A 14,271-nucleotide genomic window follows, 5' to 3' on the forward strand; every position below is an offset into this window, starting at 1 on the left:
CCTCGCAATCAGATTGGACCGCCTTCACCCCAACAGAGCTCAGGATGAGGTAGTGGGGGGGCAGGAACCCCTGGACCTTTGTGGCCCAGGACCCAGTGTACGCAAAGAATTTTGGTGCAGGCCCGGCATAGGTATCCACCACAGTTACCAGGGTCCCTGGCCCCATGTCGTACACGGTGCTAACGGATGGGGGGCAATGCTGGCGCTACCACTGCGATCAGATACGGCGATGATTCCTGGGGGAAAACCAGGAGGAGGGCAGGTCAGAGGAGTCTCAAGGGAACAGTGGGGCAGTGAGGCCCATAGAGCAGGCGGGGCCAGCAGGTGAGGTAGAATCAGTAAGTACAGAGATGACCTGCGAGGCTGAAAGGACACCAGAACCAGAACCACGACTGAGTGAGCTGGTTGAGCCAGACCAAACGGCCCCATCACAGCCAGCATCCTCGGAACATGAGCCAGAACCCGGACCCCAGACCAGTGAACACCCCAGGCCTCAACGCACACATAGGCGGCTGGCGTACCTTGAGGACTATGAATGCAACCTCCCGGGCAGGACTGGAACTTAGAGGGGAGGGGTGTTATGTACGGAGTTGAATAGGGTCCAAAATGCAGCAGTCTGATTGGTCCTAGAACAATAGGATTCAGAATGCAGCAGTCTGATTGATCCTATAACAATAGGATTCAGAATGCAGCAGTCTGATTGATCCTAGAACAATAGGATTCAGAATGCAGCAGTCTGATTGGTCCTAGAACAATGCAGCAGTATGATTGGTCCGCAGGAGCCACCCAATCCAGCTCCAGGTGGAAGTGAATCCACAACCTGATTGGCCTACAGAATTCTGGAATTAGCCAATCATATGAAGCCCATTGTGTAAATAATGTATATAAAGCAGATTCATTCCTCCTCACCACTATGAGCTGAATAAAGAGCATGAAATCGACTCTCAACTCCGAGTATATTTCAGTGTGGAATAATGACTCAAGACAACGTGTTATGGGATTAAAATTTGGCCACAACTTTATTAAAACTTCAGATGTAGGGAGAACTTGGCTTAGGCATTGGGCGTTTCTCCCTCCCAGTTCCTGGCCAGGGATCTGCGGAACATCAGGGTTATCCAGACTGTGTGGGGATTGGGCTGGCTCTGGAGGACGTCTGTTCAAGCAGAGAGCCTGCCCCCCATTTTGCTAATGACAACCTAATGGCGTATGGCCAATGCCTCCCCTCAAAACAACCCCTTTAATGGGGAACCCTGGGATCGCCGCTGCAGGGGGGGCATGAGTCACCACTTCAGCCCCCCCCCCCCATTTAGGGAAGATAAACTAAAGGATTCCGCCCAAGGCCTGAAACCGCCTAAGTTGTGACGTTTTACTACGGGGAAGACAAAACCTGCCAATGCAGGAAAAATCATTTCCAGCCCTTCAACAGCAACCATAACATAGCAGCGCCCACGTACCTGTGAAGAAGAGGTTAACCTGCAAAAGAAGGCTTAACTGAGGGAGGGCAGGGTGGGAGAAGCTCTGAAGTCAACTGAGAACTCCCAGGTAAGTTCCGCCCACTATTGTGTGAGCTGGGCGATCCCTCCCCTTACCTAGCCAACTCTCTCCTGGCAACACCTCCCCAGCTGGGATTGGGTAACTGACAGAGGTAGGCGGCTACCTTCAGGTGTCTGGCTGGGGGGGGGGGGGAATCCAGGCTGTCATGCCAGAAGCTGCATGGGATGGGGCTGTACGTGACCATGCACAAGGTGCCCCCCGTTTGATGTGGGGAGTGGTTATTCTCTTCCTCTGTGTGTTTGCATGTGCATGTGTGCACACAACGAAGGAATGTACCTCCTGCATCTCCCCACCCCACACCTGTCAAGCTGTCAAGCGTCCCTTATTTGGCGGGATAGTCCCTTATTCCAGCGCCATGTCCCGCTGCTATCCCTTATTGATGATGTCCCTTAAATAAGCTACTGAAGGTAATGGGGCCCTTTATATGTCCAGCTGTCCTTTGTCAACAACAAATTGTTGCTGTTTTTTTGTGTTGAATATATGCTGTATGGTAATTTATGGACCTAATAGGTATCTAAAGCCATTTGCATGCAACAAAATATGTATTTTATCAAAGTAATTGTTGATTCCTTATTTTGGCTGCTGATCCCTTATTTTCGAGGCTGCTGGTCCCTTATTTTCAAATCTGTAAGTTGACAGCTATGCACCTGTGGTGTCATCTCCTCGGGACTATGCTCAGTGTGCACCCCTGTCTCTGAAAGGACCTAATTTCTGAACTTTTTAAGAGCCAAGTGGCTGACTGAGGAAAAACTCTTACAAGCAAAAGGAAGCTAAGTCCTCTTGCAAAAATAGGAGACCTAAACCAAGTATGTGGCCTGCAGACTGCAATGCTGGAACTGACTCTCTGTATCACTCGAACTCAAGGCTGAAAATCTGAAAGCCTTTCTGAAGTCTGCAAAGAAGAAGAACAGGGCATTTGACTTCACCTAGCAACATCGTTGCCTGTTTATGATTGGAATCGTAATTGAATTCCTATTGAACTGTGTGTCATATTGGTGGCATCGACTGGTTGTGAGTTGTGAAGGCCGCTTCCTGCAAGGCCCTTTCCACCTGGCCTAGGGGGCAGGGCCTAGATTCAGCAGCTCTACTAAAGAGGCTGCTGGTGAGACCAGAGGGACATCGCTAGGCCTGATAACAAACCCTAACTATTGGATTCTTTTGTGCCTGCTAAACAGCCGTGTCATGCTTATGATATTTTATTCTCTTGTTTTAAATGTGCATTTTATGTTTGACTTTACTTAGCAATGTTGGTTTTTTGCGGGGGGGGGGATGCTTAAGTTTTTTTTGTTTTGTTTTTGTTAACTTTGTGTTAAATATGTATTCTGTAGTTGACTTCCTTTGTAATGTTTTATTTTGAAATCTTTAATATTTTCGTTTTTTGTTAACTATGCTGCTTTAACTGTATACTCGATATTTGACTTTCTTCAGATTGTTTTATTTCTGTTTTAATATGCTGTAAACTGCTTCGAGATTTTCCTTGAAAATATAAAGTGGTATAGAAATAAAATAAATAACAACAACAACAATAATGTTCATTGAAATGTTGTGTCCAAAGACTGCAGCTGATGGAGAGATCACCCCGTCCCTCAACTTTCTATCAGATTATTTAGATTTGGTAAATAATTCTTATTGCTGTTCTTATTGTATTGATTATTATAATTGATTTATGTAGTTCTGACGGTTTAGCTCCCATGAAAATAGAAAGGCAGGATACATCTAATAAAGAGCCCTCCTCCTCCTCCTGAGCCTGAGGCCAGGACTGTAGCCTGAGAGAGAGAGGGATGCACAGTTCCCCAATTATTTTGGAGGAATTCCACACCACACATTTAAAGCTCTTACACCACTTTAAAGAGTCCAGGCTTTCCCTGAAGAATCCTGGGAGCTGTAGTTTGCTAAGGGTGCTGAGAGATGTTAGATCTTTAACAAACAGAGGTTCCCAGGATGTGTTGGGTGAATCTGTGACTCTTAGTGCAACGGCAGTGGCGTAGCGTGGGTTGTCAGCACCCGGGGCAAGGCAAGTACCGTAATTTGCGCCCCCTAACCCGTGGATTTGTGCCTCCTAACCCGTGGATTTGCGCCCCCTAACCCATGGATTTGCGCCCCCTAACCCTAACCCCCAGATGTTGCGGCCGGCCCCCCCTGCACCCCCCACGCTACGCCACTGTGCAACGGTTCTTTAAATATGTGGTTGTGACCACTGTCCTCATAACAGTACTAGGGTTCGGATTGCAGTGTGTGTGTGTGTGTGTGTGTGTGTGTGTGTGTTGCTGTTGCAGAATGGTTTAATCATCTCATTCTCATCCTAGCTGTTGAATGAATGTTTTGTTATAATCATTATTAAGTTTAAGTGGGCTGTGGTCTCCTTCCAGACAGCAGCTTGAAAGGGAAACAGAGGAAAACTCAAATGATGACAGAAGGCAGGGGCATCCAGCAACCAAGAGTTTTGGTTTGGATGTGATACTTTTAGACTTCCCCAAGCCATCCAGAAGCCCCAAAGGCTCGGCCCAATTTCACTCTGGTCCATCTGAGTGTCTCCTTTCCACCTATGCCTCCCCTTCCCAAAAAATTTCACAATTAAGAAATCAGAAAACAACCCCCACCTCCCTTTCGACAGAACTAGATGGAAAGATTAGGCATAGCAACTCCTGCAGAGACCAAAATGTTTTAAAGGGACAATTTATCAAAAAATATATCTGCCCATAGCTCAGTCAGCAGAGCGTGAGACTCTTAATCTCAGGGTCGTGGGTTCGAGCCCCACGTTGGGCAAAATATTCCTGCATTGCAGGGGGTTGGACTAGATGACCCTTGTGGTCCCTTCCAACTCTACAATTCCATGATATCCTGTGATTAGTAGTGAACTGAGTTTTACACAGAACAGATGCATCAAAATCAACACATCCATGTAATTTGTGCCCATCAATTTAAATAGGTCTGCTGTGGAAAGGACTAATGTTGACTAATACAACCCTGATGTTTTCTGATTACCATATTTTTCGCCCTATAGGGCGCACTGGCCCATAGGGCGCACCTAGTTTTTTTTTTGGGGGGGAAAATAAATTTCTAAAAAATTATTTCCGACTCCAGCCCCCAGAACAGGCTGCTATCCACAAGCCTTGCGAGCCCGGTGGGAACTCCGGCCAGGCTCGCAAGGCTTGTGGACATCTGCCCGAAGCCCAGTGCGCACTCCGGAGCGCGCCCCATTTTCGGGCTGCAGTCTGCTGCCCGCAAGCCTTGCGAGTCCAGTGGGAACTCCCCCCGGGCTCGCAAGGCTTGCGGATAGCTTCCTGAAGCCTGGAGAGCGAGAGGGGTCGGTGCACATCGACTCCTCTCACTCTCCAGGCTTCAGCGAAAGCCTGCATTCGCCCCATAGGGCGCACACACATTTCCCCTTCATTTTTGGAGGGGGAAAGGTGCGTCCTATAGGGTGAAAATAAGGTATTTTATAAAGCGTTTCCCTCGATACCAAAAAATGGAGGCAGAGACAATTTACTGAATTGCAAAATCACCAAAGCTTTATTGAATGAATGAATTGATTTATTACAGTCACAAACCACAATATGGACTTATACAGAGATAGAGAACATGTAGATATATATGTAGGTTAATATTGAAATCTATAAGCTAAAGGTAAAGGTAAAGGGACCCCTGACCATTAGGTCCAGTCGTGGCCAACTCTGGGGTTGCGGTGCTCATCTCACTTTATTGGCCGAGGGAGCCAGCGTACAGCTTCCGGGTTATGTTGCCAGCATGACTAAGCCGCTTCTGATGAACCAGAGCAGCACACAGAAACACCGTTTACCTTCCCGCCGGAGCGGTACCTATTTATCTACTTGCACTTTGACGTGCTTTCGAACTGCTAGGTTGGCAGGAGCAGGGACCGAACAACGGGAGCTCACCCCGTCGCGGGGGGTGCGAACTGCCGACCTTCTGATCGGCAAGTCCTAGGCTCTGTGGTTTAACCCACAGCGCTACCCGCGTCCTGATCTATAAGCTAGAACACAGTAAATAATACAAATGTAAAACAATTAAAATATGTAGTTTAAGACCTTAACCACTAATTTAAAATATGCATATCAATGTTTTATTATAATTAAGGCAGGTAAAATACTTATTACTCTTAATATTATTCATTGGTATGAGGCTTCTTGAAGCAATTCAGAATACAATCAACATTAGCAGAACACTTTCCTTTACAAGGACAATTAAAAAGCAACAATTTAAAAGCAATTAAAAAGTACAGTGGTACCTCATGTTACAGAAGCTTCAGGTTACAGGCGCTTCAGGTTACAGACTCTGCTAACCCAGAAATAGTACCTTGGGTTAAGAACTTTATCTCTGGATGAGAACTGCAATCGTGCTGCGGCAGCAGGAGGCCCCATTAGCTAAAGTGATGCTTCTGGTTAAGAACAGATTCAGGTTAAGAACGGACCTCCAGATCGAATTAAGTTCTTACCTTATGCATTATATCTTGCACTGTCCGTTATATAATAATGCAAGAAAAAGATTTTTGGTACCTATAATGACAGGGTCCCCTGGCCAGAACCCCCTTGACATGATGTTATATCTCCTTGCAGACACAGATAAGTATGTGACCTGGCGGGTAGCACTTTTTGCAACTGCTGCTAGGAAAATTAGAGCAAATTATATAGCCGAGGTAGCCATTAACTGTAAAGGAGATGAATTTATTTGATCCCATCTATCTACCTCAGGCTATGCTCTATCTTTGTCACCAAACTCTGACTATAAATTGCACACTGTATTAATTGATATTGTGTTTAACATTAGTGACCATGTGATGATTTTAGCTTATGAATTTTATTGTTTAATGTTTTTATTTGTACATTGGGGCACTTTTATAGCTTTGTTTAGAGTACGTAATGTAATATAATATAATGTAATGTATAAATGTTTTAAGTCTTTTTTTTACCAATTCAGTATATTTTCTTTTAATTGTCAAATAATTTTGTGTACATTGCGGCAGCCTTTGGCTATGTGCAATAAAACTGACTGAGACTTAGAATTAAATTCTTAACCTGAGGTACCACTGTACTATTGCATAGGAAATAATTCTAAAACAACAGCAATGATCACAATTAGCAACAACACACACAATGAAACAGTAAGCAAAAATTGCCACTCGATAATTGCTGAGCCTCGAAACTTAGACTTCGGTCTTCTCCCCGTAATTGAAATCGACACTAAGCATTATGTCATCTGGAAGAGAATGAAGGAGAAGAGAGATTAATTTATGTCACATTTACTGATTCACCAAATTTACCTGGTACCCATTCAACCATACAGGGCTGGGGTTCTATTTATGGATGCTGTCTTTGGTGGCAATGACTCCTTCCAAGCCTGCAGTTTGGCCCTGGAGGGAAATAGCCATGTTTGTCCTGTGGCAGAATTTCATAGCCACATGACCCAGGAGGTCTGCATCAAGCAAGGATGCTGCAGCTACTGAGTGCGCCCTCCTTAGTCTGGAAAGTGAGTCCCACATCCCCAGGCTGTGGGTCTTACCTTCTTTGGGGCAGAAGTGAGCCAGCTCCAGAGGGATGAGAACATTCTGTAGAGAAAAGAAAATACAATACTGGATCAGATGACCGGTCTGATACTAAACGCTCCCCAAATAATGGGTACAAGAGAACATGGAAGCAGACCCAAGCCAGGGGAAACTTGCTTCCATCATGGGATGAGTGAGTTCTATTGCCTGGCCCCAATCCCTTGCCCCAGGTGACTTCAATGGGTCTTGCAGCCTACTAGGCAGAGGTGGAAGTGTAACGCCAAGGAAGAAGGCAGGAAATGTCTCCAGAATTGTCTGGCATCCCAGGGACACACCTTGTGTTGTGTGCCTGATACCAGACTGTGGGAATCCTTTCATAAGTCACTGGGAGCCTCTTGGGGCTGTTAAGGTGAGATGTAAGTGTGCCAAAGGAATTAATAAATAAAGGTGAGATACTTACCTTCAGGCGACGGAGCGCCTTGGCATAGGACATCAGCGAGCCAATGCCACTGGCTGCCAGCTGCCTCTCCGCCGCAACCGGACTTTTGGTGTAACCTCTCAGTTCCTGTGGAAGGAAAGAAGACCTCAGAATCAGGGGCTGGTCTGGGTGAAAGAGACAGACCACTGTGAAGCCCCTTACACGCTCAGAGAGAGAGATCCATTTCTCACTGTCCTCAACTGTTCTAAAATGGCAATGTCGTCCAGCCCCAAATTGTAGCTCTGCGTTAAAGGTCCTCCTTTAGCTGTCTGGGCAAGTGGGCCTTTGCTGGCTATTCCATGTGGCCAGCTTGCCTTCCAAGAGGGGAAGGGCCCAAGAGGTGCAATGCTGAGAAAGTGTATGCTAGGCGGTGGCTTCTTCATGAAAGCTTTCTAGGTAAAACAGCCACTGAGGCCATCAATATACTTACATTCATCAGCAAGTTCAGGAGCTTAGTGCTTGGGGCTTCCCAGAGGAGTCCTCCCAGCATCAGAGTATAACGTTCGTCCAGCTCCTGTAGACAATGGCAATTTTCATCCACGTGGGTCCATTGATGGAGGGAGAGGATGCGCCAAGCAGAGGAAAGAGAGATCAGATGTTGAGCAATGGGTGCAATGCTTAAAGTGTGTGAAAAAGAAATAACCATAGAAGTCAAATTTCAAAACTAACAACTTACATGTCTGTCGGGCTCAGTTTTCACCTCAACGACAGCCGCAAAGGCTGCATGCACGATCAGGCTGTGGAGCTTCAGTGGCAATTTGGGCTTCATGAGGCTGGAGAGATGGAGGGGAAAGTTTTTAGACTCTGTCTCCTTGGAGTCTTCCTCATATTGAGGTGGGGGGGGCATCAAATACATTTCATTCTCTTGAACTTCTAGTGAATGCATGTGTTAGCTTAAACCACTTTTTACAATCAAGCACTGTATAAATTTTACAGGATAAAATGAATACAGGTAAAATTAAAATAAACATACGAGGGCACTGTTTATGTGGCAGTCTACCTGGCACTTTGTATGCAAGCCTCTAGTTAATCCCACCCCTAAAAGCTGAGCTGTTTCAAAGTTATCTCTAGACAATATATCTTCTATTTTCTCTCTCACATCTCCACTCATCCTGTAAATAGTTGCTGCATAAATAAAGCTTTTTGAACGCAAAAAAATCAAGAAATTGTAAGAAATAATTCCAATCTAAGTGGCAAGGTCTGGTAACACCTTTCCACATTCTCTCCCCCCCCCCCCAGCTCGTTGTCAAGCTCAAAGAACCCATCATACCTCAGTTGGTAAAGAGCCTCCAGTGCCATAGCAAGAACCAATTCAGGGTGCGTAAAGCACGGAATCCGTCCCATGATTTCCTGATAGAGAACAGAGGGCAGAGCGGGGGAAAATCAGTTCCCTATGGACATCAGGCGGATTCTTCCAACCCCAAAACTCAGGGCAGGAATTGGCAATTTAATGCCAAATGCCTGCACAACCCTTCTCTTGGCCAGACCCCGCCAACCCTTCCTTCTGCCCAACATCCCCCAAATCCCACCCCAGCTCTCCTGCCCACCTCACCCCTGGGCAACCTGTCACTCACCGCAATTGACTTGACGGCCAGATTTTTGGAGTACCTCAACGTGTCCTTTTCTCTCATGCGGGCCTCCGAGCAAGTGGCCAGCACGCAAGAGAGGAACGACTCATCCTTCTCCTGTTGCTGAAAAGGCAAGAGTAAGGCTGTCAATTCATGGCAGGAGGGCTTCTCTGCATCTGAGACCGCCTAAATGGGGGGTATAAACAGCATTGGTGGATGGGGGTGGGTGGGTGAGGGATTTAGTATGTACTGTGCTGTTTTCTCAAATACTAACCGCACGTGATACCACAGGCCGGACAGTCACCGAATCATCTGCAACAAGAGAAGAAGGAAAGGACATGGGAGCACGTTAGTTCATTTCTACTTATTTTCCACAGTTGAGTATTAAAGCATTAAGGCCACTCCTCCTTATGCTCCAAAATGAAAATGAAGCATTTGTTCACCTGGGCCCACAGCAGCCCTGGACTTCTTGGGCTCAGGCCTCTCGCCGAATATCATGTCCCTCAGTCTCCTGAACCTAGAAGAGAAGGAGAGGAGCAGATGTTGTTGTTGTTGTTGTTGTTGTTGCTGCGTGTCAAGTGCCCCCAAGACACCCCTGAATAAAAACACGGTTCACACATCATTTTTGTTTTGGTTTTTGGCATAATTTTGGCCACAACGTTATTGAATTGCAAAAATGTTATATGGAAAAAATACAAGAGACATTACACATACTTCTGTAAAACAAGAAAATCTTTAATAAAAAAACAAAACAAAAAACAAAACCTAACTGCAACCTTACAAGTTGTGACGATTTGCTACGCAGTAGGCAAACCCAAATGGCCCCAGCCAATCAGCCAAATAGTAAAATTCCTACCAGGCCCCTGCTCCAAAGCAGACGACCCCATGACAGGCATAGAAAGGTCAATGCAAACAAACCCTAATAAAAGGGACGGTGGGCGGGTAATCCGATGTGCGCAGAGAAAATAGGAAGTTCAATGCTGTGCACAGGGACCTATATAGCACCCCCATCAATCAAATAAAATTGCAACCATCAATTTTCCCAAGCAACATTGGGGGTGCCCAATCAAATTCGTGGCCATCCAAACTAACCCGCCCAGCAACAGGGGATGTCATGGTTGCTCCCACTGCAACACGTGCTCTCCATGAAGGAGAACCCGCTTTGTTATACCGCCCTATACCAGCAGGTCTCAGTTACAACCAGCGCTTTTTTTCTTGGGGATGCAGGGGTACGCATACCCCTAAACATTTTTTGAATCTTTGCATTTACTGTACTGCATTTGTTTCCCCCGATTTGAACTATAAAATGGTGATTTTCTTGAGTCAAAATGAGATTACCCCAAAACATTTTTTTTTAGAAAAAAAGCACTGGTTGCAACATAAAAATCACAATATAAAAACACAAAATGCATAATAAAGATTAAAAACAACCCAGTAAAAAACCCCTCCCAACACATTTCAAAAGCTGAGACAGAAGCCTACAACCAAAATGGTGTGTGTGTGTGTGTGTGTGTGTGTGTGTGTGTGTGTGTGTAAGAGAAGACGGAGTCTTTGCAGCGTAGCAATAACGCAAACACGCTACTTCGGCTGCAGGACATCGTATCAACAAGGAAATTTGGTGTTGTTGCATTTCCTCAGGTATTTGTTGATTTGTTACCACGAGGAGTTGTTGTTGTGGATGTATAGTTTGACGAGGTTTCTGGTTATTTGTACCCTAGGTGCCAACTCACACACAAAAACAAATCTCACTGCAGCCACCAAAGACCACCACCAACACCCTAGGTCACCCCCCCCAACCTCTCTCACCACCAAGGAAATGCAACAAGTGAATAGTAAGTGAACCCACAAATACACAAAGTAGAAGAGAATCATTGCCACCCGAGCCCCCCTCTTCCCCCGACCCCCTCTTTTCTTCCTAACCTAACATTGCATGCAACACTAATGTCTCACAACAAATGAAACTGATCCGTAGAAAACACAACTTGAAAAAAGAGAATGCCCTTTTTTGTAAAATACTCACAACCAAGGAAATGCAACAAGTGAATAGTAAGTGAACCCACAAATACACAAAGTAGATGAGAAGCATTGCCACCCGACCCCCCGACCCCCCGACCCCATTTTCTTCCAAACCTAACACTGCATGCAACACTAATGTCTCACAACAAATGAAACTGATCCGTAAAAAACACAACTTGAAAAAAGAGAAAATCCTTTTTTTTTTGTAAACTACTCACAACCAAGGAAATGCAACGAGTGAACCCACAAATACACTAAGTAGAAGAGAATCATTGCCACCCGACCCCCCTCTTCCCCCCGACCCCCTCTTTTCTTCCAAACCTAACACCGCATGCAACACTAATGTCTCACAACAAATGAAACTGATCCGTAGAAAACACAACTTGAAAAAAGAGACAATGCATTTTTTTTGTAAACCAAGAAATATTTAACAATTTATTTATTATTATTTAAAAAACCAACAAGGAAAGGAGCAAGAAGGAGTTATCTAAGATGATCGTGGACTTGGAGAGAAAGGAGATAGAGGAAGAGCTTTGAATCATCTGATTTCAGAACGCTGGTGGTGGGAACTTAATCAGTTTCTGAAATTTGCAGGCACCTGATGCTCAAAGGACAAGTAGCCTGCCGGGCTGGGAAGCAGATTACACCAACTGTTGGAGGAGAAAAACAGCATCTTTTACCATTACCGAACATCGCTATATAGAGCTTCCATGAACAGAGGCACTCTACCTCTGGAGCCAACTGCTAGAGGACAAGCCGCGGGAGCGGGCTACTGCTTGTGAGTTTTACAGGACACATCTGTTTGGACTAGATGGGCTTTCCCTCCGATCCAGCAACAGGGCTCTTTCCGTGTTTTTTTATACACCCACAGACCCCAAACGGCTCTCCACAGGAACACAGTAGTGCACCTCATTTTTTTGGGGGGGGGATTCCAACACTCCCCACCACCACCCCACCACCCCCGGCAAAGCAAAGAGAAGGGAAGCATTTCCCGCGTTTAAAAGAACCCTCAGCATAATGCTTTTAGGACAACCCTGCCCAGCCGGGAGAACGAAGGGGGCTTCTAGGAGGGTCGTCAAAGCATCAAGGCATAGACGAGCCGCAGAATGCGATTAAAACTCTCTTAGTGCCAGAGTGACTGACAGGAAGACTGACAGAGCGTCCGAAGAGTTGAGAAACGGAGAAGGGGTAGAGCGAGGGCGGGGGGTGTATAGTGGTTAGAATTCTGGACTAGGAGATCCGAGCGCAAATCCCCACTCAGTCACGAAGTGCGCTGTTTGATATTGGGTCCAGTCACTCCCATCCTAGCCTGCCGAACAGGTTTGTTGTGAGGGGGAAAGGCAAGCCATAAAGGCCACCTTAAACTGCTTGGATGCAAAGTGGGCTATGAATGTAATAAAAAGCATCCAAAAAAATAATCATCATGGAAGGTACCCTGGGGATCATCTAGTCCAACCCCCTTCAATGCAGGAATATGCAGCTGTACCTTATGGGTATCGAACCTGCATCCTTGGCGCTAACGGCAGCTCACTCTAAGCAGAGGAGCTACAATGAGATTTGAGGGAGAATGGGACGGCAGGGAAAGGGGGCGCGCGCGAAGAGAAGTTAAGCTCTTCGGGAAAATTTTAAATTCCAAGGGGATGCTGGCCGTGTGGGGGACCCCGAGCCCTCGCTCCAGAACAGTGGCGTAGCGTGGGTTGTCAGCACCCGGGGCAAGGCAAGTAATTTGCGCCCCCTAACCCGTGGATTTGCGCCCCCCTAACCCTAACCCCCAGATGTTGCGCCCGGTGCGGCCGGCCCCCCCTGCACCCCCCACGCTACGCCACTGCTCCAGAAGACTAAAAAGAAGAGGCAGAAGAAATCCTACTTACATATTGACGATGCTGGCCATCTCTTCAGGTGAAATCCCCTCCGGTTTAAAATAAACTCCTTAAAAATCCTCACGCAACAGTAACTCCGAACTTTGCCGCTAACCCTACTGCTACTCCTCTCCGTCTAAAATGCCCGGGAAAATATGTGCACAAAATATCCAAATGAAAAATGAAATGATAAAGTTGAAGCAAATGAAATAAAAGTTGAAGCAAATAAAAGAAAAGTCTACACCTATCTCCCCTGTTGGCCGCTCGCTCACTCGCTCCGTAGCTAGCTAGATTGCTTGCTCCTCCGTCCCACTTCTATCTCAGCCAACTCCTCCCAACTAACTCGCGAAGGAGATGTGGAACTGCTGTCTTTTATGCAAGCAGCAATAGATGTCACAGAGATGGGCAGGACACTGTTTCCATGGCAACCCACCCACCTTGACCCTGAACAAATCTCCCCCCTCTTTAGTTCCGATGTTTTCTCCCTCACTTTGGGACACTTGCTGCTTGCAGCTTTACAGATCCCTTTTTATCACAAACCAGCTCATACATTTTCTTGCAACTTTTCTAAAGAGAGCCCATCCAAACATTTTTTAAAAATACAGTAGAGAACTCATGCTTCCTGAGCCTAGGGAGGACTTGCTTTGCATGCAGGAGATCCCAGGTTCAGTCCTGGATCTCCACCAGATAGGGCTGGAAATGCCCCGGGTTTGAAAACCCTGCAGAGCTGCTGCCAGTCAGTGTAGGCAGTGCTAAGCTAGATTGTAAAGTGCAACTTCCTAAGAATGCTCCTCTTTACACTATTTATCGAAACACAAGCAAGCTACCTTATCAACAAGTTGTGAGAGTTCATTCATGACTTTTAACAAACAGCATAAACAATTTTATAATTTTTATGTAAGTACTGAAATCCTGAATATGAAAGGAAGGAAACTTCCTGCCTCTGCAATAAAAGCTGCTGCACTGCCAGTTGAGCTGTCAATTGAAACAGACCCTCCAAAGTTTCAAAGGTGAAAAGGGAATTTTGAGCATCCGAGCACAACTGGGCCGTCTTCTGCATTAACATGTGCAGAAAGTTGCAGGACCAGGCATCGGACTTCCCGTTTCAAAGGTGAAAAGGGAATTTTGAGCATCTGAGCACAACTGGGCTCTCTTCGGAGTTAACGTGAAGTGCAGAGAGTCATTGCCTTGAGCAGGGGTAGGCAACCTAAGGCCCGGGGGCCGGATCCGGCCCAATCGCCTTCTAAATCCAGTCCGCGGATGGTCCAGGAATCAGCGTGTTTCTACATGAGTAGA

At 46.1% G+C, this 14,271-nt stretch overlaps 1 protein-coding gene across 1 annotated transcript; it reads right to left on the reverse strand.

The window, feature by feature from the left end:
- Nucleotides 1–5,046: 5,046 nt before the first annotated feature.
- Nucleotides 5,047–13,322, reverse strand: LOC310697973 (uncharacterized protein). Its single transcript, XM_083484561.1, has 10 exons — nt 12,988–13,322; nt 9,544–9,617; nt 9,375–9,412; nt 9,107–9,223; nt 8,803–8,882; nt 8,209–8,305; nt 7,963–8,046; nt 7,515–7,619; nt 7,072–7,117; nt 5,047–6,768 (listed from the first exon to the last, which is right to left on the reverse strand). The coding sequence occupies exons 1-10, from the start codon at nt 13,005–13,007 to the stop codon at nt 6,716–6,718; spliced, it is 714 nt and encodes a 237-aa protein (XP_083340687.1). The 5' UTR covers nt 13,008–13,322; the 3' UTR covers nt 5,047–6,715.
- Between the last annotated feature and the right edge of the window lie 949 nt (nt 13,323–14,271).

This window comes from Podarcis liolepis (assembly GCF_965112155.1).
Source record: "Podarcis liolepis genome assembly, chromosome: Z".
NCBI lineage: Eukaryota > Metazoa > Chordata > Lepidosauria > Squamata > Lacertidae > Podarcis > Podarcis liolepis.

Coding starts and splice junctions, on each gene's coding strand:
- LOC310697973 (XM_083484561.1), bottom strand. CDS start 13,007: ATGGCCAGCATCGTCAATAT. Junction 9,413..9,543: donor CAGGGCTGCTGTGGGCCCAG/GTGAACAAATGC, acceptor CTCTTGTTGCAG/ATGATTCGGTGACTGTCCGG. Junction 8,306..8,802: donor GAGGCTCTTTACCAACTGAG/GTATGATGGGTT, acceptor CCATCTCTCCAG/CCTCATGAAGCCCAAATTGC.